The sequence below is a fragment of the Lepisosteus platostomus genome, chromosome 1 (genome assembly GCF_059453375.1).
Source record: "Lepisosteus platostomus isolate fLepPlt1 chromosome 1, fLepPlt1.hap1, whole genome shotgun sequence".
NCBI lineage: Eukaryota > Metazoa > Chordata > Actinopteri > Semionotiformes > Lepisosteidae > Lepisosteus > Lepisosteus platostomus.
Window position 1 is genome coordinate 67,053,121 of NC_142611.1, and position 25,140 is coordinate 67,078,260.

General features: G+C 47.0%; 1 protein-coding gene across 6 annotated transcripts in view; it reads right to left on the reverse strand.

Moving 5' to 3' along the window:
* asic1b (acid sensing ion channel subunit 1b) overlaps positions 1–25,140 on the reverse strand; it is a 175,572-nt gene that overhangs the window by 35,326 nt on the left and 115,106 nt on the right. For 3 of the 6 annotated variants that reach the window (XM_088633757.1, XM_088633762.1, XM_088633756.1), the window contains exon 1: positions 18,972–20,329. The exons of the other annotated variants lie outside the window; for them this stretch is intronic. In XM_088633757.1, coding sequence (XP_088489883.1) covers positions 18,972–19,619 — 648 coding nt within the window. In that variant the 5' untranslated portion in view covers positions 19,620–20,329. Of the gene's footprint in view, positions 1–18,971; positions 20,330–25,140 lie in introns of those variants that run through there. 6 annotated transcript variants of the gene reach the window in all.

Sequence of the window (25,140 nt, forward strand, 5' to 3'; positions counted from 1 at the left end):
AATCACATTTAAAATTCCACTCAAACAGCAAAGGCTTCATTTCCCTTGACTCCATTTTATCGAGATACAAAGGATTAAAAAAACAACAACAAGAAGAAGTGCTGTGTGTTTTATTCTGGGTTCGGTTAAAAAAAAGCAAAAAGAAATGTTCTTTATTGCAAAGTGCTTGAAGAGCGGACGTGGTATAGGGAACACGTAGAGAACACGACGACGCGAGCTTTATTCACTAAAACGACAGCCTTCAGTATCTCCAACACACCATGCCCCGCGCCCGAGATAATCAGCCGCCCCTCCAGCCTGCATCCTGAGAGATGGGAAATCCACTGAGCTGAGCCGCTGGAATAGAGAGAATAAAACCCCCCTGGATGGCGCCAGGGCGAGAGCTGCAGATAAACAGCTCCCTGTGCCATTCATGTTCCCTCTGCGCGTCACTGCCAGCCGACTCCCACGGTCTCTGGGACTCTGGGACTCGGGGGGGATGGACGGGGAGATGGGAGACAGTGGTGACGGAATTCACAGTAAATCAACGCCATTCCTCGTTAAAGCTCGAGAGCTAATGAAATGAAGGCTCCTGTGCTTGTAGTCTGTTGTGCGGAGTGGGCTGCAGTACTTAGGAGGGAGCAGTATTTGGCAATACGAATGGGATGTATTCTGCTACCTGTTCTGCTCTCCCTTGGTTGTGATCCGACAGAGAACAGGAGCCCAATTCCATGCCACAGATAGCGGTCACAGTTGGCTGTCAGTACGCAACAGTTGGTGTGAAAGTGGCTCCTGCGGTACAGGGCGCCTGTGAAACAGGATCTCTTTCAGTGCTGAAAGAGGCAATGTGAACATCAGCTATTGCTATTATATACCCAACCACAAGGCGGGGCTAAAAGCCAATGCTCCAATGCTGTGTGCCCCGGGGCAACAGGCAGCATGATCACCTCCGCAATGGTTCGAGCAGTAATAGACGCCTGCACACAGATGGAAATTTCGTTTTTGGAAAATTGGGCTCCCTGCTTATCAGCGTCTTCGGGCGCGGACCTTACATGAAATCTTGTGGGGGGAAAAAAAACACACACTGCGGTGAAGTCATTCTGGACAAAATTCTCACTGGCAGCCCCAGGGAGAGAAAAGTACTTTCAGAAAAGCAGACGGAATGGGGATAAGAAGGATTTACGCTGAGGTGGGGGGGGGGGTCCGTATGCTAAAGAGATCCGTCTAAATGGATCTGAAAGCATTGGCAACTGCCTCTGCTAATTTACAGCTCATAAAGCTGTCAGCCGCAGGTCTTACAGTCGCTGAGGGACTGTGCTTATTAACCTGTCAGCACAGCCAGGCGCAGTGCTGCCAAAGTCTCACCCTTCTGATGTGCACCTGGGGGACTTGGTGCCCATAGACACTCTCCTTCTCAGCGCCAGCAAGGGTGCCCAGTCATGGCCCGTCAAAGCCCATGTGGGCATGGTAGGAGCCGGTCAAGTAAAAAGCATGCACAGGAAACCTGCTCTGACTCTCAATGCACACTGTACTAGCAAACCTTTGAAATATCATTAATGTGGCACACAGTGGGGAAAAGGCATATAAGAATTCAGTAATGAGCAAGTGACATCATGGTAAGGCACGGAGAGGTATGATAAGCCACGATACAAGAGCCTTGTGCAGCCAAAGCAAACCAAGTACAAGCACTGAAAAGCATCAGGAAACCTGTAGGATTACCATGCAAATTTACTTGGGACAGGTACAGTGATGCTACAGTACCAAATCAGCATTCTGAGTGTCCAAGAAGTGTATAACTGTATATCTGTATAATAGTTAGAACTCTTTATCTGACATAAAGGCTTCCATGGTCGGATATGTTCATAAAATAATAAAGCAATGGGTGAAACATGGAAATGACAACAGCAGTGTGACAGAACACACTCTTACCTGCTTTTTTCTTTCACTTTCACTTACAGCACTCTCATACCAGTAGGTGCTTTGCTTTTTTGAAAAAATTTTTTCTTTACATAAGAAAGAACTTAACCAAGTCCCCCAGCTTTTTCTACATATTTTGAGGTTTTAGTAACTACAGCAGCTGCAGGCACAGCCAGCCTGTTGGACTATCCTAACCCCACGCAGATACCCATCTCAGCGCAAACGTGGGTTTGACAAGGAAGCTGAAATCCCTCGGCGGCTCAGGGCCTGCACCGAGAGGCAATTTAGACCAATTAGGTCAAGTGACATTCAATTAAGTCATTAGAGGCCTCGCAGGCCCCACTGTGAAAGCCACAGATGTGACAGAGGACCGCAGTGAATGCTGTGAGAGTGCAGGAGGGGTGAGTCACCGAAACCTGGCAAACACAGAAAGGAGCGCTGGTGAGAGTCCGGGAACGAAGCTCTGATTAATGCTTTCCAAACCCAGCCGGTTGTAAATAGACTCCACGGGCCCCTGACAAGATTAATGTCTCTTTGCAGAGGGAAGGCTTTCCAACGCCTGATTTTTATAAATCCGTTTCCAATCCCCTACCCCCCCCCCCCGTTCACAGCCCCCGCACACAGACCTTATTTGAAGCTTAGCATCGCCACACAGCCCTCCACAGAGCCCTGACCGGCTCTGCAAACCTACAGATTTACTGTGCTTACAATCAAAAGCTCCTTCTCTGCTCAGGCTCAGAAGACGCTATTAGGAAGAGCAAAACCGCCACAGCTCTTCCCTGCCGCGGTGCTGAACGGAAGCCTGCTGGTTTTGTGCTGCGCCAGGTGCGAGACTCCAACAGTGGGGCTCATCTCACGTGAACAAGAGCTGCAGTTCCCAGGTGATTCAGAGCACAACACAGGCCCGATCCTGCCTAGGACACTCCGTTCTGACCTGAAATGTGAAGTTGTTTTTTTTGTAAAAAAGTCATTTTTAGCTCAAAAATAAGTGAGAGTTCAGCCAATGTGCTGTTAAACAGGAAGCCAATTTCAGAAGCGGACCCCAGTCATTCTCCACTTTCATTCAGATTCTACCGAGAGCATTCCTCCAATCGCTGTCAGAGATTCTTCATTCAACACACTGTGCTTTCCCATTAAACATTTTCCGCCCATTTTTTGATACTACAGTGCTTAAATATTGCTTTGTTAGAGCAACTCATGTTAGTTAACAGGGGAATGTCTTATTAAAGGCAATTGCCTGTAAAAGGCCATGCAGGGGTAGCAGGTTCGAGTGTTGCAGGACCACATTTGGTGCCACGGACTTCTGGTGGGGGACAGGTCACAAGATGGGGGCGCAGCTGCTATAACCTTGATCGGGGTGCTTAATCCGGATTGCTCCAGCACACCCAGGGCATTCCAACCGTAACCCCCTGAATGCCAATTTGAAATCAAGCTTTGGGGAGCCCCAGGATGCATGCAGGAGAGGGACTGTGGCTGTGTTCTCAGAGGTCACTGGTGCATGCCAAACTAAGAGGTAAGGGGTACCCTGGCTGACTCACACCCAGCGAACCCCAGAGGTGGTCAGGTCAACATGCATTGCTGGAATGCAATCGCTGGTCCTGAGCCACAACCTGGATTTGGACTGGCTATGTCTGGACTCACACTTCACTCTGAAAGATTGTTCTCACCACAACCAAACATCAGACAGGGGCTATTTCTATAGGTACAGTGCAAAAGCATGGCACAGTGTTACCTCATCAGACAAGAGAGAGGTGAAACTGTTGCCATCACTGTTGCGTGGGGGATTGATGTGGGATACAAGCTGCTTCTTCCAATTCATGGTCTGGCGGGAGCTGGAGCCTAGAGGCACAGGGCAGGATACGCCCTGGGTGGGACACCAGTCCATCACAGACATACACACTCACACAAGGCCAATTTTCCCAGAAGCCAATTAACCTACCAGTATGTTTTTGATAGTGGGAGGAAACTGGAGCTCCCCACACAAACATGGGAAGGGAATACAAGCTTCACACAGGTAGCAGCCCAGATCTGGAATTAAACCCAGGGCCCCAGCACTGCGAGGCAGCAATGCTAACTACTGAGCCACCACGCCTCCCCAATGTAGGAAAATACATTTCAAGAAGTAGCTGTATTTTCGAAACGCCTTCAATGCAGCGAATCCACAGAAAAGCTTTGAAAATGATGAGACTGATAAGAGAGTCATTTTGGTCGAACACATTGGCAGGTTTAATCAACCCAGGACAGCTTACTGGGATACTAGAATTGACCCAATCCAAGCCTCCAGCTGGATCCAGAGAAGAGCTCTGGAGATAAAGGAAATTGTGGTTTTCCCTTTTTGCAGAAGAAACTGCAGTGAGATTTCAAAGAGTTCCCTGGGACCATGGCTTGAGCTAACAGCTGCTCTGCTGTGATACAGCTACAGAACATCCCAGTAAAGGAAGAGGACGTGTTGTGTTGTGATCAATTAAAGAAGCTGGGATGCCCTGTTTTTGCCTGGAGGCTGTCAATCTTGCCTGATCTCTTCCACTATCCTGGCATGATTTCCTACATCCTGAAAAGACCCCATGGGCTACAGCTTATACCTCAAACAATGATCTGCCTTAACAAAACAAACTACAGTATAGTGTCTGAAAATGCCAGACTTCCATAAATTGCACTAAGGTAGATGTTGGTGATTAAAAAAAAATTCTCAAGTGATTCTGGCTATTTGTGTTACAGTCTTTAAGGTCAAAACTGTGGGACGGAGTCAAGCTGGGAATTAGAAATTGGCCTCTGTGAGACATAGATGGTGGGTGGTAAGATGTGAGGATTCAGACCTCCCGGAGGGCTGGAGAAATATAATGGAATAATTCAAAGGGTGTTGGGTCTGCCATGCTGTTAGAGCTGGGCATGAGCTGGTCCAGAAGCGAGCAGAGTCCGTTTCAAAAGGACAGTACATGTGTGAACCTCAAAGAGTTATTTTTAAAAAATACAATCTTTGAGAGCTTAAGGGTCTCCTGGTGAATTATCTGAGTGGATCATTTTTTTTTACTTCAGTGGAACCAATTGAACCCTTCGTCCTGCTTTCAATGATTTAGAGAGAGCTGGACAGTGACCCTGGGGAGACAGGAGCTCAGCTCATCCCTTTTACAACTGCAAGCTCGTTGTTATTCTCAGGGGGATCCTCAGGCACATCTGCCAAACTACACTGATGGAGTGAACACTGGCAGCTTTATCAAAGTCATTTCAGCACAGAGTCAAACAGGGGAAGGAGGAGGTGGGGGGTTTGAGGGGTGAGACTTATTGCTAAACACTACATCAGCAAGCTGGGGAATGGGCTGTAAGACTTTCTGTGTCTCTGCAGGAGACGACAATTACACTCTGCTCCGGGGGCTCTGAGGAGGAAGACCGCAGCCCAGAATACCACCGAGAAGTTAAGAGAGGAGACACAGTGGGATATCAGACAGCCGAGACGATTAAGCAGTGAAATGAACTGCATTAAGGCAGCCCTTTGAAACCTCTGTCCAAGGGTATAAAGCTGTGCTTCATCCTTTTTCTAAAAAAACAAACAACAAATCGTTTTTGGCAGGATGTGGCAGCTCGTCTGTGATTCTGAGTGTTGAGGAAGGCCAGCAGAAAAGAAGCACGTGCCACCCTCGCAGCGGTTAGCATTTTTTTATTTGCTGCCTTGCAGGGCTAGAGTCTTGGGTTCGATTCTGCAGCCGGGGTGCTATGTGCACGGAGTTTGCACGTTCTTCCGGGAGTCACGTGCGGCTGCTCCTGTTCCCGTCCACAGACCACAGACGTACGTTTGGCTTCTGGCGAAACTGGCCCTGGTGGGAGAGTCCTAGGGGAGAGACGTCACCCAGCCCACATCACTGCTGATTCCAGGACGCCTCCGAGAGAGAGACGTCACTCGGTGACGCTCAGTGTCAGATATTTCACACATCCCAGAACCCAACGGGATACGAATCGGTCCTCCTCTACACAGACAGAAGCTGACGACGTGTCCTAGCTGTGACTGCAGCAACGACATCGCGAAAGACTGCATCCTCCCATCTCCACTGGGGCTCATGGCTGACGTTCAGAGGCCACACCAGGCACGACAGCCCGACCCCAGAGCTGGTTATCCGATATCAAGCTGATATCAATGCTACCATCTCTATACAACAATAAAATCGTCCCTTTCAAAGCAAGAGTCAAGCCCAGGCTTGTAGTGCAATCTTCAAGGGTTTTGACAAAGCGCTTGTTTTATCCATTTACCTCCTTAAATTACCTTATCTAATGTACTTAAATAATCCCTTTCAGTACTTAACTATTACTGCATAATAACTGCGAATCCTGACATTCTGTAGTTAAAATAATCTAGTCACACCAAGGCAGGCTAAAAAATATATATTTTTCCTTGATGGACTAAGAACATGGTGTAAAAGCACTTAGATGTTCTTCTATATTAGGCCACAGAACATTTTAATTTGAGTTGACTCATGCAATGTGTCAGCGTTATGTGCAGCTGCCAGGGCACCAGATTAGTACAGGAAATTGGTTTCGCTTTCCATCTGCCCGCAGCAAGAAAACCCGTTTGTGAGAGAACAGCGCCATCTAGTGCCTCCTCAAAACCACGGCAGACGAACACATGGAATTGGCGCTTCGAATCGAGAAGCAGCTGTTTTCAGCTCCAGATTAAATCACCACACTCGGGCAGCCCTGCTTCCGGAGGGCTGATGGGTTTTCATTTCACTGCAACTTTCAGGTATCAGATTAAACTGGTTCTTTGCTACGCTGGACAAAACGAGATCTTGCTTTTTGATTTTAACCAGAACAGGAGAGTGCTGCTGACCGCAAAGCCCTACAGCGGGTGGTGAAAACTGCCCAGTCCATCACTGGGGTTACCCTCCCATCTATCCGGGACATTTATGACAGACGGTGCTTTCTAAGCATAATCAAAGACCCCACACACCCCAGCTACAGACTTTATGATCTGCTACCATGTGGAAAACGGTACCGGAGCATTCGGGCCCGGACTACCAGACTCAGAGACAGTTTTTACTCCCGCAATATCAAACTGTTAAATTCCCAGCCTCTCTCACTCTCACTCTCACCTCACCTCTCACCTATGATCTGAACCTCACAGTGCCTTCTTCCTTTCTTCTTACCAAAAACCCAAACACACATTGAAAATCTACCTCTACCATACATGTCAAAAGCTCACTCCCCATAATTTCTATCCCTTTATTTTATTCTGTTGATGCATATTTCTGCACATAACCTGTTACCTTTTTGTTGTTTTGCACATTGCCTGTTGTTGTTTTTTTGCACATTGCCTGTTGTTGTTTTTTTGCACATCGTCTGTTGTTGTTTTTTGCACACTGCCTGTTGTCTCTGTCTTTCTTTTGCTACACAATTGTATTGTTGTTGTTTTTATTCTCTTTGTACTACTTATGTCCGAGAGCTAGCTAAATAGCATTTCGTTATACCACATACCATGTATATGAGTGTAATGACAATAAACTTGAAACTTGAACTTGAACTTGAGAGCTGTTTGCCGACTCCCGCAACTCTCTGTGTAAAGGAGAGCCTCCCATTTCCAGCCATGTTGCTTCCCTGCTGAGCATGAGGTGCTGCTGAGGGACAACCCCGTTCCACAGCATCCTCACCTGACTGGCAGATCCAGCACCCTGGGGTGAACATGTGGGGGGGTCTCGGGTAAACATGGGATCTGAGTCTTGCACCTACACCCCCTTCTGAGCGCATACAACGGGTGGAAAAAAAATGTACAAAATTCAAGGGGGGGGGGGGAGCGGGGCAGATCTCCAAGATTTGACTGGTTTCCCATTTCTCTTTCAGTCCCTGTTCATGTGCAGGTGATTATCTGTAAAGTCTCGTATGGCGGGAGACTCAGAACCTGCCTGCAGAGCCACTCAGATGGCCAGAAGCTCCATGGCTGAAGACAGGGGGTGGAGTTGCTCAGTCACTCTCAATAAAACAGCCCCGTTATCGAATGGTGTGGCGCTGGGCTTCGCAGGCGCAGGAAACCGAATATGCCACTACAGGCTGGCAGCCCGCTGTGTTTCGGATGTCACTGCAATACACAACGGACTTTAATTTTTTTTACAGCATGGATCAATAAACCTGTGGCAAGCTGCTCGCTTTTAACACCAAGCCTTGAAGCACAGAGCCAATATGTGCCATTCTCACATGTGCAATAGCCTGTTAATGGCAACTCTGAAAAGCACAGGAGACATCACAGATACTCTACTTATTCCAGCCAATGATTTACACAATAACAATTTCCAGCCCCCCCGTGATTTTTATGCATTAGTCTGAGTTTCTTGCTGCCGAGCTCATCCATTAGGTTTTCTTTACACCAGCATGTATTAGTACAATTCCTGGCACTGACTCCCCATATTGCAGAGCAGTTCAAACCACACACAGAGGGGTCTGCAGTCCAAATCCAGCTGGTTTGCTAGATCTCCTACTCGATGGGTTCTGGATAGCCCAAATCCAGTTACAAATTTACACTATATCTCCTGTTCCTGAAAATTAAGAACACTAAGGTAAAAAAATAAATCAAGCTATCAAAGAAATTTAGATTTTTGTGACAAATGATCTAGAAATGACCTAATTTAGCAGAATGCCTGTTTAATTCTAAAAATTCACTGAAAATTGGTTAAGTATGGTTCCCAATAAAAACCTGCTAGTTTGGAGCTTCCCAGGTCTAGAGCCGGAGGCCCTCATTCTGCAGAGTCAAGAGCTAAAGACCCACACTCTGCGTGCACAATATCACAGAGACACACACACTCTGTGTGCACAATATCACAGAGACAAACAAACTCTGTGTGTACAATATCACAGTGACACACACATTCTACATACACAATAACACAGACACACACACTCCCTATGTGCACAATATCGCAAAAGTTAAAGTAGGTAGTGGCATCAACATGAGTAGGCTGCAATGGAACAGGTAGAGGTTTATTCCAAGTGGAAAGGAAAAGAAAAGAGACAATCCTACTCCGTTGGGCCCTTAACCCCAACTACTCCAGGGGCGCCGTATAAATGGCTGATCCTGTGCTCTGACCCCAAGCTTCTCTCCCTGTCTATGTACCTCATGGAGAGCAAGCAGGGGTATGGAAAAAAACAAATTACTAATGCAAGAAATTGTATATGGCCAATAAAGTGATCTTATCTAAAATCTTTCAGCTAGGGCTTAAATTTAAAAAATACATCGAGAGGGCAGGACAAAAATCAGTCCAATTCGCACTCCCTCTTGTGGGCAGCTTTGAAAACTGCAATCAGCAATATTTTGTGACAAGGCTGTGGACGAGTTCATTAAGATCTAAAGTGGGAAAACGGCCGGCCAACAAACATAACTTGAGCCATTAAAAACGAAAATAATAAACAAAACAACTTAAAAGCTTTTTCATTGCTTTTAACAAATTATATCGCTTCTTTTAATGATATCGTTTCCTGCTCGACGCGGTTAAAGCCTTTTAATACACCCCCCCGGGAGCGAATTCGCTCTCCCGTTAGTGCTGGTACGTTAGTTTTCCGGCACTGAGTTCTCCCGCTTCGATTTCACAAGTTCTCTACTATCGCGTTTTACAGCCCTGTCGGGACAATCGGTCTACCTTTTGCCACTATTGAGCTAGGTAGCAGTTCGTAAATGAATCCTAATAGCGAATGTTAAAGCTGGCCCAGTTAAGCGGGAATTCACAGCGAGTTACAAGCCTCAGCAGTTGCGAGCATACAGCGCACACGATCTCCGCACACCGCAGTCATCATCTGATTAATCCGTTATTGTTCTTATCTGTTATCTTTTTTAGAAACAACAATGTTGCTATGCATGCCAAAAGGTTTATTTCATTAAAATTTTAAAACGGGATTTTGATCAATTTCCAGCTTTTGCTCATCCCCCAAAACAAACTCGAATTCAGTTCCTCTAGTCTATAGCGACACTATGATATACGGGGGTTACGTCACCTGCTACAATTTCTACAGACTCCGCTGCTGACGCTGCTACTATCACTACCTGCACCTAACAGCACTGCAAAAGAATTTTCAGTACGCCCTGACTGCCCAGCAAAGGGTTAAGACGTGTTTTCGGGACTGGCAGGCAGGTTTTGCGCGGAGCGTGTTTAATGAGGTGCTGCCGTCAGCTCCCCCTGGACGCGGTGCTGCAGTAGCTCTAATTAAACACTCCGGGGCTGCTGAGCGTCAAGGGCGCCGCCGCACACTCTCTCACAGGACGGACCGATCACACAGGGGCCTGGCATTCAATTTCGTTCCACTGCAGAGCGATCACCCTGCAGCTCACAGCCCGCAGCGGGCAGCCCACTGGAGCGCAGCAGGTGTGAGCCTGGTCAGTATCCGGGCGGAAGACCTCCTGGGACAAAACTGAGATCGCTGCTGGAAGAGGTGTTTGTGGGGCCAGCAGGGGGCGCTCATATTGTTTGTGTGGGTCCTAAGGCCCCAGTATAGTGAAGGGGGCAATACGATGACAAAAGGCAACATTGAAAAACATTGAGTGTTTCTCAAAAAGAGTAGGGGTGTTACCCCGGCATCCTGGCCAAATTTCCGCCTGGCCTTTACCAGTCATGGCCTCCTAATAATCCCCATCTGGTTCCATCACTCTGTTCTCCTCCCCACTGAGAGCTGGTGTGTTGGGAGCGTTCTTGTCCACTATGGAGGCCGTCACATCACCCAGGTGGGGCTATACACTGGTGGTGGTGGAGGGGAGTCCCCATTACCTGTAAAGCGCTTTAAGTGGAGTGTCCAGAAAAGCGCTATATAAGTGTATATATATAAGTGATGATGGCGTGCTCAGCCATGAGTCACTCACGGATCTACCCTGATTAATATTGTTGCGCCCACGTGATGCGCTGTAACCATGTGCACGCAAGGCAGGCTGGGAACGGCGGCTGAGGGGCGGGACTACCGCCCGTATATAGTTGGACAGGGCTGGAGACGCCCTCTTCCCTCGTGTGTCCGTGTAGGTGTGGTGCAATGCTGTGTCTCCCCTGTCCCTATGTGTGTAACCCCCCCCCCTCAGCGTCTTTATTAAATGTCCTGCCAACCCGTGCCAGAGCCTCCGGCCTGTTTTTTTCCGTCGGCGAACCCCAGGAGCGTTACAATATCCAGCAAAATCAATCTGCATGACAATTCTGCACTTTCAATATGTCTTTCTCGATTCCTGATACGCTGTCGCCAGCCTGATCCATCTCTGATCACAGACGGAGGAAAATCACAGACCCTCTGCAGCGGGCAAGCGAAGGCCCGGCTGAACCAGAGGAATAGCGCGTGAAGTAAATTATTTTTGAAAAGGGCAACGGAAAACTTTTTGGTTTCGGAGTGACAGCCCGCTTGGAGGAAGCTGCCTCCCCTGTACTGAATGATCGCGCAGGTGGAGTCGTGCCGGCTCTCTCCCCGACGGGTCACCGTGGAGAAGCCGCGACGACCGCCGTCCTGTCCACAGCTTGCGGGCGAGTCTCCGCCCCCCTCTCTCTTTTGTTCAAGCGAGCTTGTCCTACGCTTGCAACTTGCCCTGCAACTCAGCATAATCCCGCGAAGCGGAAATGCGCTTGCTGCGGTGCTTCCTAAAAAAAGAAAGATCTCCGCGGCTGTAATTGATAGCTTGCTCAGACGCTGCTGACTGGCGCTGTTTGAAAATGATCCTGCTCTCTCTTCGCCTTTGAGACAGATCCGCAAGGAGCCGGTTTGGTGCTCAAGTCATTGTTACCGTTCTGTGTGACTGGATTTTTTATTATATGATGGGGAAATTAATCATATTGGCAACAAAAGGACAAAAAAAAAGAGTTTGTAAAGTTTGCTGTCAAGAGGTGTTCAAGGGAATTAGCATCACATTATATTTTATCATTATTATTTCAGTTGGCTGAAGCTTTTATACAGGCTCATGCATAACAGTCAAAATGCAACATCACTGTGTGCATCCATCCATTTATCTTTAAACTGGTTTATCTAAATCAGGCTCGTGGGGGAGCCGGATCCTACGCCCCTTGCAAAGCTACACCCTGGATGGGACACCAGTCCATCGCAGGACACGGACACACACACATTCACACCAGAGCCAGTGTTCTCAGAAGCCAATCAATCTAGCAGTACATTTTGGATTGTGGGAGGAAACCAGAGCACCTGGAGGAAACTCACATGAACATGGGGGGGGGGGTAACATGCAAACTCCACACAGACAGCACCCCGGGAGTTGAACCCAGGGCTCCCACACTGCGAGGCAGCAATGCCAACCACTGCGCCACAGTGCTGCACTCATTTATAAAAACATGGTAGTGCAATACAGAATGCGACGATGCATGCGGTGACATTATGTTCCCCAGGAAACCATACAAGCACAGCATGAACCATCATGAGAGCCTCAGGGATAGAGTATGTCCTCCACGTTAGAAAGCTCAGGATTGTCCTCTGTACCGAGCCCAGCTGTGGACTGCTTCAGGGCAGAGGTCTCACGAGTCCTTTACCCAGGCTGCACCAGTCAGTCCTGCTCCCTGGCTGCCCTTCTGCCTGAAGTTCGTCTGGAGTGACACTCTGCTTGACACCTGTCTGCAATTTCATGTTCTTGCTCTGATTTCCTAACCCACAATCCAGATTAATGATCCTTTTTTTAAAATTTAATATCCGATGTGTTACTGTATGTGTGTGTCTCTGCAATCCCATGCCTTCCAAACAGGCCGGCACCAAAGCCTGTCTGCTCACATTAGGGTGAGAAAGCGGGGGGGACCAGCCACTTTACTAATGGAGATAAACCCCCACCCAGGGGAGACCAATTAGAGTAGCCAATGAACCTGACCTGCATGAGGAACATGGAAGAACACCATGCAAACTCCACACAGACACGCACCCCAGTCAGGAATCAAACCCAGGACATTGGAGCTGTGAGGGACATGCTAGTAGTATCATACCACTGACCCATCCCTAAACATACTATCCCACCTTATATCTGCCAAATTACACAATCTGTGCTTTGCAATCTGCAACATTTCTCATTACAGTAGTTAACGGTCTGCTATTCCTGTGTGGTCAGTAACATCTAAACACTCACACTCCTCAGAATAAGGTCTTTAACAATAATATTAATGTCTACTATTAAAGTACAAGGCCAATATACATAATTCCTTTCACTGTTCTTAATACAATCTTCAGAAGTGCTATTAAGGCGGACACAGCAGGCCGATAAGGAACAACAGCAGAGCGGAGATAGTTGGCACTGTGACCAGTTAGGCAGAAAGGATCATAGGGTAAAGACAATTTACAGCACACTGTTGGTAGGGAAATATGGAAATTTCACTGCGCAATTAAGTGGCAGAAGCCAATCAATGTGATCGGTGGTTAAGTTTTATGCATACACTGCTCTTTGCATTGCAGATACTGCACTATTCTAGGATAATTAGACCCACCAAAAAACACAAGTGGGATATATTTAATCTCTATGAGGAAATGCAGATTACACTTCATTAACTACAAGCCTGCTCAGAAAGTACTGGGTCTTGTCAGGTTTTGTGGGAAATACAGTAATGCTGTCTCCTGAGTTGCATCAATTAGGGTTTTAGCTCCAAATGGTGTTAAGGGGAAAATTAAACAGAAAAACTATGTAATGAGAGGGTAAACTGATCAGGAGCATTTCTTCAAATTGAATTAAGCAACAGCATAAAGTTTCCAACCAACCAGCACAAACAGATGTAAATGTCTACTGTTTGGTTTTACAGCCCTGCTGGGACTGGAGATGTGATCCTAAAAAGCACAGTTCCAGAGTTACCGAGCTCTTAACATTTTAATCTAATAATAATATTTATCATTTCAGGCTGTAACACCTTTTTCTGCAAGGATAATGTGACTTTTTTAAATTAATAACAGTTGGCTTAAAACAAATTATTGGAGAGTGCACTTATACAATTCACATTCGCAATATGAATACCAGGAAAAGCAATTAAAATGGATTTGTTCACAAATCCGATTAGTCCACACAGGCCTCAGACAAAGCCCTAGAGCTAGGTGTCCCCGTGTCTTCTGGTCTGCATTCCACCGGAGCTCTAAGTGACCTAGATGAACCCCCTAATCGAATTACCAGTTTTCCAATGAAGCCCTTTTGAATGATTTTCACATTTGTGACAGCTGAAAGTTCAGAACCTGCCTAACGGAAATTCATAACTCGAATTCTCCAGGTGAAAATCTTTTTTTTAAGGGGGGTTTTAGGTGGGTCGGGGAGTTTCTAGATGTCCTTAAAGCACCAGCACTTAAATCCTGAAATAATTTGTTGAACTGGTCCAGTTTGGCCAACAAAGGCCCTTGCCTTTAAGAACTAAGCTTCAATCAAACGTTGCAGACACCAAAGTTCTCCCAGACCAGACCAGTACTGGACAGCCCTGTCCTGGAGTCTGGAAGATTCTAGGATCTATGGAAGCTCGCGGGACTATAAAGCAGGGGTTACCCACTCTTTACTCTTTACTCAGCGTTACCTATGTCTCCTTATACAGCATGATCACCAGTGAAAGGCCATAGGGATCAAACAGTCCTACCAAAGCTTAACTTGATCAGTTGCTCTCTTCTTCTCACAAACACACAGCTGCTCATAACGCAAAGCAGGGGTGGGCAGTCCTGGTCCCGGAGGGCTGGTGTCTCTGTAGCTTTTCCAGGTCTGTAAAACTGCTCCAATTAAGCCAACGATGAACTGACTGATCTCACTAAGAGCTGCGATGGAGCAGGACTGCCCACCCTGTTCCCCAGTGCCAGGGGGACCCTCCTCGGGCACAGCAGGCTTGCCTGTGTGTCCCTGGGCCGTGCAGCCCGTCCTTGGAGCTTGGAGACGTGCAGAGAATTGCACGCACGAAACCTGACCTTGGTTTGACAGCCAGGGTCTTAAATGGTTAATAGTCCCAGACAAAATGTAAACGAAAAATCACTCAATCTCCGGAAGACATCAATGATGAAACGAGATGCCCTGATATTGGGAAGACGCTCTAAAAACAGAACAGCCTTAATGGAATGAGCGATGGTCTACCGCAGGAAGTGTGTGCAGCATGGCGCGCCTCATATTTTACAGAGGCTGGAAACCAACACCCCGCTGTGCTCACATGCGGTGTCTGATTGCCTTGGCGTGATTTATGATTGATCTGCAAATGCCGCGCCTCCATGAAGAATCAATCCCTGCATTAAACAGCACTTAGAAAAACAACTGGTGCTTATAACTAAGAGGACAGGAGAGCGCTGAAGCCAACATACGCACACAGCTGCCAGCGGTGGTCATTGAGCGCCAAGGGCAAAGCACAAAAGGAAAGGCATGTCTGCATTTTCCCACAATTCTCTGAGGCTGCGAAACCCTACTTTTTCGGGATATGGAACTTTTCTGGCAGGCAAGGGATCAAACTACAGGGGTTGGCAACTTCTCATGAGAAGGGACACATTGAGAGAGAAAAAAAAAACACTTCCCAAAGGCCAAGAGAGACACAGGAGGAAACACAGAGAAAAAGGCACAACAGCAGGCAGGCGCCACACCATCCAAACCCAGAAAATGACAAGAATACAAAAAGATAAAGTCATTGGGATTACAGGTGTGCACCAAGTGGGTCTGAGTTCTGTCCCCCACTCCTAGGATAGACGCTGGCACTGCTGCCACTTTGGTTAGGTGAGAAAACCCTCTTAGCGAACTTCCACAGGAGTGAGACCGAACAAGATTGAGTTTCTTCTTTCCTCTTTCCTGATGTGCCTTCAGATAATTGTGTGAATCGCCGGGGGTAATCGCTGGCTATAGGCACACTCGTAGTAAAGGAGGGCAAGGGTTCGAACCCCGGACCCAATGAGTTTTACAAGTCACTAATGCCTGTGGACAGCTCGGGGCCCTTCAGTTCCACATTGCACAGGGGCACATCACACTGGAGGCAACCAAGGAAAAGCACTCGTTTGCCACACTGAGTATTACACTTAGCAAGAGATTAATGTAACAGTGCGGGTGGTCACATGTATCTCAGACGCACACTGAAAAGCCCCGCTGACCAGGTCAATGGAGAGCACGCTCACCAACGTGTTTCTCCATTGTGGCTGGAACCCTGGCGTCTGTGCATCTCTTAAAAGGTTGGGGTTCAAAGGGAAAGATCAGACAATCCACAGCCTGATGAAGATCTTTCACAGGGTCCAAGCTGAGCTCTTTCTATGCCTATTGACCTCACAATGGCAGTGTGCTTTGTTTAAATACTGCAGACAGGTTAAATGTCATTTATTTATGAGTGTACTGTAGGTAAAACGCATACATTTTTCCACTGTGACACAGCTGTAACTCTGTATTAATTCATTCTTGTGTTCAATCCACTGGATTTTCTCTTCAACACTTAGCTAGTACATCCTAGCATTTGGAAGTCTTCTTTAAACTAATATTGTTATTGCTTTTTGTATTTGCTTTTTATAACTGAGTTCCACGTTAGGAACTGTGATCAGTAACAGCTGAAGCCATTCTCTCTGACAAGCATCTCAAGTCTACTAAAATACACCAGTTAGCATTCCTACTGTGAAAAATGAAATGAAATTCCATCTCTGTGGGCAATGATAAGTATAAACTGCCAGGTGGTCAATAATGAGAAACATTCAGCAGTAAGTGAGGGGTCTGGGCCAGAGTCAGGCTAATGAAATGAAAGCCAAGTACCCCATCCCTCAGTTGTATGAAGGAAAACATGGAGAACTGATTCCAAGGGAATCAGCCGCCACTTCTCCTGACCAATCACCCCATCTGGAGAGCACTAGCTAGTGGAAATTAAGAAATAAATGTGGAAAGCTCATGTTAAAAACTGCAGCTTCTTTAAGTTTTAAAAAAGCGTTCAGGAGGAAAGTATCAGGGAACTGGGAGAATATGCGGTGCTACCTGCTGTCTTGTGATAGGCAGGCTCTGAAAGCACACTGAGGGCTCTTTCGCACACACTGTTCCCCCTCCACAACAGGGCCCTGACTGTCTCTCTGACCTTCTGTTCATACTAACCCCCTCCACCCAGCTCAGAACTGACCAGTCCATGTTCAGTCGAGCCACAATCCAGCGGGTCGCCCTTTATTTGTTTATTTCTTTAAGTTTTGCGACAAACTCCAGATTGAACAATTTACCAAAGTTATTTGTTGAGTCAATTAGGAGAACAAACTCTGAACTGCATTCTTCAATCACAGACCTGCTGAAGAACCCATCACATGTCTCTAGAATCTGATGATTGAAGTGTAGCAGCCATATGTTGATTAAATGAAGAATCCAGAGACTGATGGTTTCGTAATTCACTGAACCAGTGTATGCATTGCAGACTTGGCATCAATTTCACCTGCATCTGGACATCTTGAATTATTGATTTAACACTTATTCTATTAAAGTTCCTTTAAACAGAAATAAGAGAATAACTATTTAATATAAAAGTGAAGAAGATAAAAATATGTTTTCTAAACTGAGTGACACAGGAAGACCTACCTGTCCAGAGAGGACAGGGTCAGTGACCACAGCCTGGACATAGAAACTGGACACAGGCAGACCTGACTGCCCAGAGCAGGCAGGTTCAGTGACCACAGCCTGGACATAGAAACTGGACACAGGCAGACCTGACTGCCCAGAGCAGGCAGGCTCAGTGACCACAGCCTGGACATAGAAACTGGACACAGGCAGACCTGACTGCCCAGAGCAGGCAGGCTCAGTGACCACAGCCTGGACATAGAAACTGGACACAGGCAGACCTGACTGCCCAGAGCAGGCAGGCTCAGTGACCACAGCCTGGCTCTCCTGGATCTCAATTGACTCCTGTTCTCTGCACCCATATAGCCACTGGACGGATGTAAATTCTGCCTCTGGCTCTACCTCCTGTGTCAATGAGAGCTACAATTTGAATGCACTCCTTCCCTCATAAAGCCCCTGAGTCTGGAGCTCTCTGCCTGACTCTGTTAACCAGGTGTGCGATCCTACTCCTCATTCACTTCTCAGCTTCTGCCTTCAAGAAGCCTTTGAAGGGGACAGGCTTTACCTTGATAAAAGTCCTGCAGTTGCTCGGACCGGAGTAGAGACTCTCACCTAAGCTATAAAACAGCTGACATTTGCTAAACAAGCAGACCACATTATTTTAACATGCATACCTCATGTTTCTCAAAACGCTGAAACAACGGCAGCAAATTCTTAAGGAATTTAACTTCAGTGCAGCAGGAGTTCCATCAGAATACCTCCACTTCTCTCTCAGATTCCCTAAGGCTCTGGGTAACAAACGATCACGCTGATGATTAACAGTTCTCAAATTCATAACGAATTCTGACTGAACATTAGTTTGTTACAAGTAACAAGTGTTGCCTTATGTGTTAACGCAGAGATGTCAAATACTAAAAAAGTAACTTAATTACTTATCCCCAAAGGTATTTTAACTTTCATTTCAATTTAGCAGCTGCCTAATTTAGCCCCTGATGCGTTCATTTGTCATTGTGCTTCTGTCATGTTCCCTGCCAGCAACAGAGATGTCATGATCATTCTTTCTGACCATGCGAGGAAAGCACACAGACAGCAGGCCTATCACTTCCTGTCTCTGAAGACTGGATGAAACACAAATCTTAAACCCTGCCTGCACTGAATGCCTTTGATCAGAGCTGCTTTTACACCTAAGGCTTCAAGGGAATGAGGGATCTGGGAACTAAGCTTACACCTGAAAACCCTACTCACCCTCAACTGCTTTTAAACCCGGATACAGGCATTCAAAAGCAAGAACCCAAACAATTTGAACTACCAAACTGAGCAAAGGCGAACACTCACTGTCTGCTGCACCTTTAAGAAATGAACACTGATACTTGTGCCCGAAGACCAGGATCCTGTACCTTCTACAGCCCATTAACGGAGCATGGCTACAACACTGCTGGCTGGAAAACCAGGTTTCCCCCTTTCCATCCCATTGAAAGACTTTGCTCCAATGAATACTCATTCCTGTTAATGCTCCCTGGCAGCCGGATTCATTTCCTTCCTGAAAGTTCCCGTGCAGGTGTGGACTGGAAGAACAGGGATAAGCACCGGCCGTTCTGCAGTCACCGTGCCAGAGCCCTGCTAGAGCTGAGCCTGCCCCCACCCCTCTCACCTCCCTGAAGTCCTCCGGCCCACAGTCTTTGCCCCGGTACTTGCATTCCAGCAGCATGTCCTCGATCCGGTGCCGGGTGCGGTTGAAGAACTCGTCCATGCTGAAGCTGCCGCCCTGGCGGTCCGGCTCCGGGGCCAGGGGGATTCCAGGAGCCATGTTTTCTTCGTAGCCCAGCAGGGGCGCCATGAAGAGCAGGTCGGTGAAGCTGATCTGCGAGCGCCGGAAGGTGTTGTAGTTGCAGAAGGTGATGGCGGGGAAGGTCATGACCGGGGCGTCCAGCTCGTCCAGGGTGGTGACGTGGTCGTACTGGTAGTAGTAAATCACCCGGTCGGCCACCTGGTACAGGAACATGCCCAGGGAGAGGAGGAAGGCCGCGGCCCACAGGCCCTGCCGCGGCCCGAACGTCTTCTCTTCCACAAACACGTGGTCGGCGCCGTGCAGCGTGCAGCCGGAGACGAAGGTGGCCAGGTCGTCCACGCCGCTCTCCTCGCTGTCGTCTTCGTCGAAGTCGCTCTCCTCTTCCTCCTTCTCGCTCTCCCCGTCCAGCCCCGGGCGGCCATAGCGGTCCTCATGGGGGTCCTTCTGTCCCTTCCAAACGGCGGCGTCGTCGGCGGAGAACGAGATGGTGCAGAAGATCTGGATGGGCATTGCGAGTGCGCCGTGGGGCCGGCCGCCTTCAGCTAGGACACAGAGGTCGAATCGAGCTCCTCTCCCTTTTCACTTTCCTGCAGGTCTGTGCCCGGGACTGTCCGAAGATGCGACAGTACAACTGGGCAAACTCATAGCCGGCTCATCGCAACCTGAGACGCTAATGCCTGCTGTGGATCCTAGAAGAATATTTTCCGGCACTGCACTCGATTCCTCAAGCACAAGCAATCAAAAGTCCCGTCCCACTGGTGAAAGAGACGGACGCATCTTGATTGATCAGATGATGAGAGCTGAATAACGTCGAGGACAGAAGATGGAAGAGTTTCTTTTACAAAGCGCTGTCTTTGAAACGCAAGCCAGATGTGTTCTTTGGAGCTGTGCTGATCAAAGAAAAAGAATCCTTTCGAAAATTAGGAAGATCCTGATAAAACGTCACAGGTCTCGATCCAAAGCAGAAAAACCAGCGAGACTAAACTTTGGTATCCAGTAAAAAGTAAGAGTGAGAAAGCAGGAGAATTTATGAACCCCCCCTGGGTAAATCCGAGCGCTATCCTTCGGAGTTCGTCTCCTTGGTGCCGGCAGCCGGAGAAAATGTTCCATGGATCTGCGTTTTTAAACGGCGCTGTGGTCGTGTGATACTTAAGAAGGAAAAAATGAAAAGAAGTGGCAATCAATGAAAAAGATTCGCGCATACAAGTTCAGGCTCGCAGGTGTGCGCTCCCTCTCTCCCAGGGCACTGGTCCTGCTCTTGCGAGGCACAAAGTGTTTTGCTGCTGAATGCTGAGAGCTGCCCTTCCCCTGACTCTACCGATGTTTGAAAAAAAAGAGGACACAGCCCAGATCTGTAAGACATACTCCCTCTGAGCCTTCCTTGTGCTGCTCATTAAAGAGCCCGCTTTAATGATTTATAAGGTTTTTTTTTTATTTCCGCCCCTATGGCAGGATGCTGGTGGCTGAGGGAACCCAACTGTCCTGACAACTACTCATGCAGTCTGCCTTTCGCCAGCCTGTCCCGACCCCCAAATGCCGAAACAGCCAAATCAGACAGAAATATGAGCACTCGCTTGTTTAGAGCGTGGGTGGGCATGTCCGAAAGTGTTCGCTGCGAGATTAAACTTTCACTTTAATAAAAATATGGACACAGCCAGACACACCGCATACAGCATGTTTGACTAAAAATGTCTTTTTTTAGAACAAGCCCGCACATCCCACAGGATTAAAAAACGAGCAACATAGTGGATTGCATTCTCTGTTACTCCCCGTTAGTGCCACAATCTGAGTTTAGTTAAGAAACATTTGAACACCTCCATTCATCTTTTCATTTTTAAGGGGATTTTTAGAAGCCAGCATTCCAGGATTGCCGTATGATTTTGACACAAAGTCCAACACAGTCTTAACACCTCTCTAACCCTTTCAATCAGCTAACGATCAATTTTCTAATGGCCCGAGGGCTAAATCCCATTCTATCATCCCATCTGCAAATCTCAACACCAGAAAAAAAAACCTGAATGGAATTAACCTCTCTTTCTGACTACAATCTGTGAAGCGCACCAGTTACAATGACCTCCTTAATGAAATTCAATTTTCAAACTTCGGCTGAAACTAATGGAAACTGGATCTTCGAGGCAGTCAGCCATACAGAAAAAAATTAAACTCAGATCCTTTCATTTCCATTAAGAGCAGTGGGTTTTGCCAAAAGTAAAATCTTCTTTAAAAAATAAAAGCATGAAAAAGACAGTGACATAGATCTTGAGCTTATCCCAAGAATTTGGCCTATGTGGTAGAGGAAATCTGCAATTAGTCACAGCAGAATCATCAAATGAGTAATTTCTAGTAGATTTTCTTTGTTTCCTATTTCCAATTTGTTATGTACATTGTTATTGTTCCAGGCTGGTTCTCTGATGCCAACTCTGCAAACACTAATGTTAATTACTACCCATAATAACCTGGAGCAACATTCTGCACTCAGGCTTGTGTAGCATTAATATCACTCCCCCTCACCACTTCCTGCCAAGTCCTCTTACGAAACTGGGATACATAATTAGCCCAGAGACTTTTGCAGTGTCTATATATTGAAGAGATTAATCAATGGGGTATATTTCATTTCAACTGGTTAAGAGTAAATTCAATCTTTTTTTCCACCGCAGCCTGGTAAAATATCCTATTCCATGTTTCTTTTTCCATACCCACTGATATTCAATTCAGGGCTAAACTCTGCTATAATACAGCAAACATGGTCTGATTGTTCAGCAGATGGCACCTGGTGTAGAAACTGGTAGCATTCCCTATGTACTGCATCTCTGCCCTGTTTATTAATTCATAGACCTCTGTCCTTTCACAAACCCCTGCTTCTTTCCCAGCTGCTGTCCTCTGGTTGGGTTTCATGCATCAGCGACTTACAGTCTCTCTCAGAATCTGAGCCCCGATCGCCCCCCTGCCCCTCTCCAGTTTCCTGGACGTGCTTAGATAGCACTCCGGAGATCTGCCTCAGCATTTCCATGACAACTCTGTAGTAGTCACCCAGAACCAAGAAGGTCAAACAAAGTCTGCCCTGTTTGCAAAGATATACAGACATCACACTGTAGACTGGAGGGAAAGGTGCTCTAAAGCGTCTTCCTTCATCATCCAGCTTTGCTGGAAAAATCAGTTCAGGTCGAGGTGGCTTTTGCAGTTACCCCCTTCAAATAAAATGTTGCAGCTGGCAAAACATGCGCAGTGCAAAAAATAAAAAGTACAGCCATGCAGGTCTTCCTGGATTGCTGCCTTCATTCTGGCCACTCAGCTTACATGCTTTTCCTGTTGCTCTGTTCTCCGCTTGAAATTTAGCACGTGGGAGTCGATTCAAACAACCAAAATGCGAGCATTCGGTGGTTCACATTGCACTTTGGACAAGTTCGGACCTCCAGGTCTGTAAGACAGAGGCTTGACCACTGCAAAGATCTGAAGGTTGACTTAAGCCTGAATTGTGCACGAGGCTACTTCTTATCAATCCAACAGTTATTACTGAGATCATGAACTTGCACAGCAAGTGCCAAATGCCTGTACAACCATTAGTACAACTGTTATTGCACCTTTACTGCAGCCAGCCACCTTTGTAATGTGATTGCTGTAGTAGTCAGTGAGCAGGTGTTATTTTCTTACAGAATGAGGAGGAAAAGAGTGTGTAACAACACAGCCTTAACTATGCCGTAGTCAATCTACATGAACGAGTGTCTAAGTAACTCCAATTTGTTTGGCAGATTTACAATGAGAGGTGGAAGAAAACAGCATAGCCTTGTTCTGCTCTCAGAGAGATTTCAACTCTGTTTCATGTACAAACATCCTGCACTGTCAACAAAGACAGCTGACTGAGATGCAGAGTGAGACAGAAGGCAGAGGCTGTCTTTTACCGGTGGGAGAGGTTCCAGGGTGACAAAACCTATCTTTCACTGCACAGAAGCACAGGTCAGCCACAAAGATGCAATGGATCTGGATCAGGTTTGGTTTCCCAAAACTGTCCACATGAATCAAGCAATTAAGGATTAAGCAATTAAGTCCCAGCTTGACTCGTTGCACCCACGTTTAGGGACAAAAATCTGTGCACATTTCTTAACTGACACTAGGTGGCAGCAGAATCCCATCAAAGGCACAGCCCATAATATTAATAATAATAATAATAATAATTGCTTACACTTATATAGCGCTTTTTCTGGACACTCCACTCAAAGCGCTTTACAGGTAATGGGGACTCCCCTCCACCACCACCAATGTGCAGCATCCACCTGGATGATGCGACGGCAGCCATAGTGCGCCAGAACGCTCACCACACATCAGCTATCAGTGGGGAGGAGAGCAGAGTAATGTAGCCAATTCATAGAGGGGGATTATTAGGAGGCCATGATTAGTAAGGGCCAATGGGAAATTTGGCCAGGACGCCGGGGTTACACCCCTACTCTTTTCAAGAAGCGCCCTGGGATTTTTAATGACCACAGAGAGTCAGGACCTCGGTTTTACGTCTCATCCGAAGGACGGTGCCTGTTTACAGTATAGTGTCCCCGTCACTATACTGGGGCATTAGGACCCACATGGACCACAGGGTGGGCGCCCCCTGCTGGCCCCACTAACACCTCTTCCAGCAGCAACCTTAGTTTTTCCCAGGAGGTCTCCCATCCAGGTACTGACCAGGCTCACACCTGCTTAGCTTCAGTGGGTTGCCAGTTGTGGGTTGCAGGGTGATATGGCTGCTGGCTGTGCAAGGAATATTGTGAATATTGATGAATATTGTTTCTCGTAACCTTTCAGGCTAGAAAAAGAGACCTGTTGCTTGTTAAAATACTGGAGATATCTAGAGCTGGAGTATTGTTATTCTGTGGCTGACCCTCACACAACAGAGAGCCAGGCCAAGCCAATTCTAACTGGCCAGGCAGAGAACAGATGATGTTTGATGTGAAACTATGGAGGTACAAAGACCTTGCACCCGATGATGTCATGCAAGAGATCAGCAGGTAACAGTTTAAATATTTGGCAGTAAATTGATCTGACAGCAGCATGAGTGAAGTCATAAAACAAGCCATACAATTTCTCCTTCTGACCTCACAGATTTACTATTCATATGTCATCACTTACGCTGTTACTGCTTGTACTTACTGACATCATTTTCTGGAAAAAATGCATAATTTCCAAAACCTGTCTTTTCCCAGCTGCCAGGTCAGTCTTTTTTCTTGACAGAATTATTCGTATAAAACATTGAAGAAGGCATTAACTTAAAACCAGTGTTTTATGGGTAACCTTTCAAGAGGTTCTGAGAAATCGATTATAAAATATTTAAAATAACTGCATCATCCAATTCAGGGTCGTGGGGGACCTGGAGCCTATCCCAGCAAGCTAAGGGCACAAAGTAGGGTTCACCCCGGACAGGACGCCAGTCCCTCGCAGGGCACAGACACACACACTCACACCAGGGACAATTTTCCCTGAAGCCAATCATCCCACTAGTACAGTATGTCTTTGAACTCTGGGAATAAATTGGAGCACCCAGAGGAAACTCACTCAAACACGGGAAGAACATGCAAACTCCACACAGACAGCACTTCAGGTCTGGAACTGAACCAAGGCAGAAATGCTCACTGCTGCACCACCGTGCCGCCAAAACCCCTAAACATGACTGAGAAAATAAAGAGATTTAAATAAAGTTTGACTATTGAGGCTGGAGTGCAAGCCAGATTATACACAAACCACCCTTTACAAACTGAGCCTGAAAGTGTGACCTACAAAATTCCTGACTTACACAAATAGCTGCAAATAGAATGCTGTATCAGGACCCAAGCGCCTGATCAGTAGTTCCTGCATGCAATACCTCGTCATGCCACAGAAGGGCAGTGTTGGCACTGGCTGCTGGCCTTTCCTGGGTGTGTTTGCTGGGGCTCCCCGAGTGGCAAAGAGCTGCTTAACATCTCCTTTCATGTGCTGCCCAGTAAGCAGGGCTGATGGTTATCAAATCTGCTGTTGCTGTGGAAACAGAACACTTGAGCCTGTTTCAGGA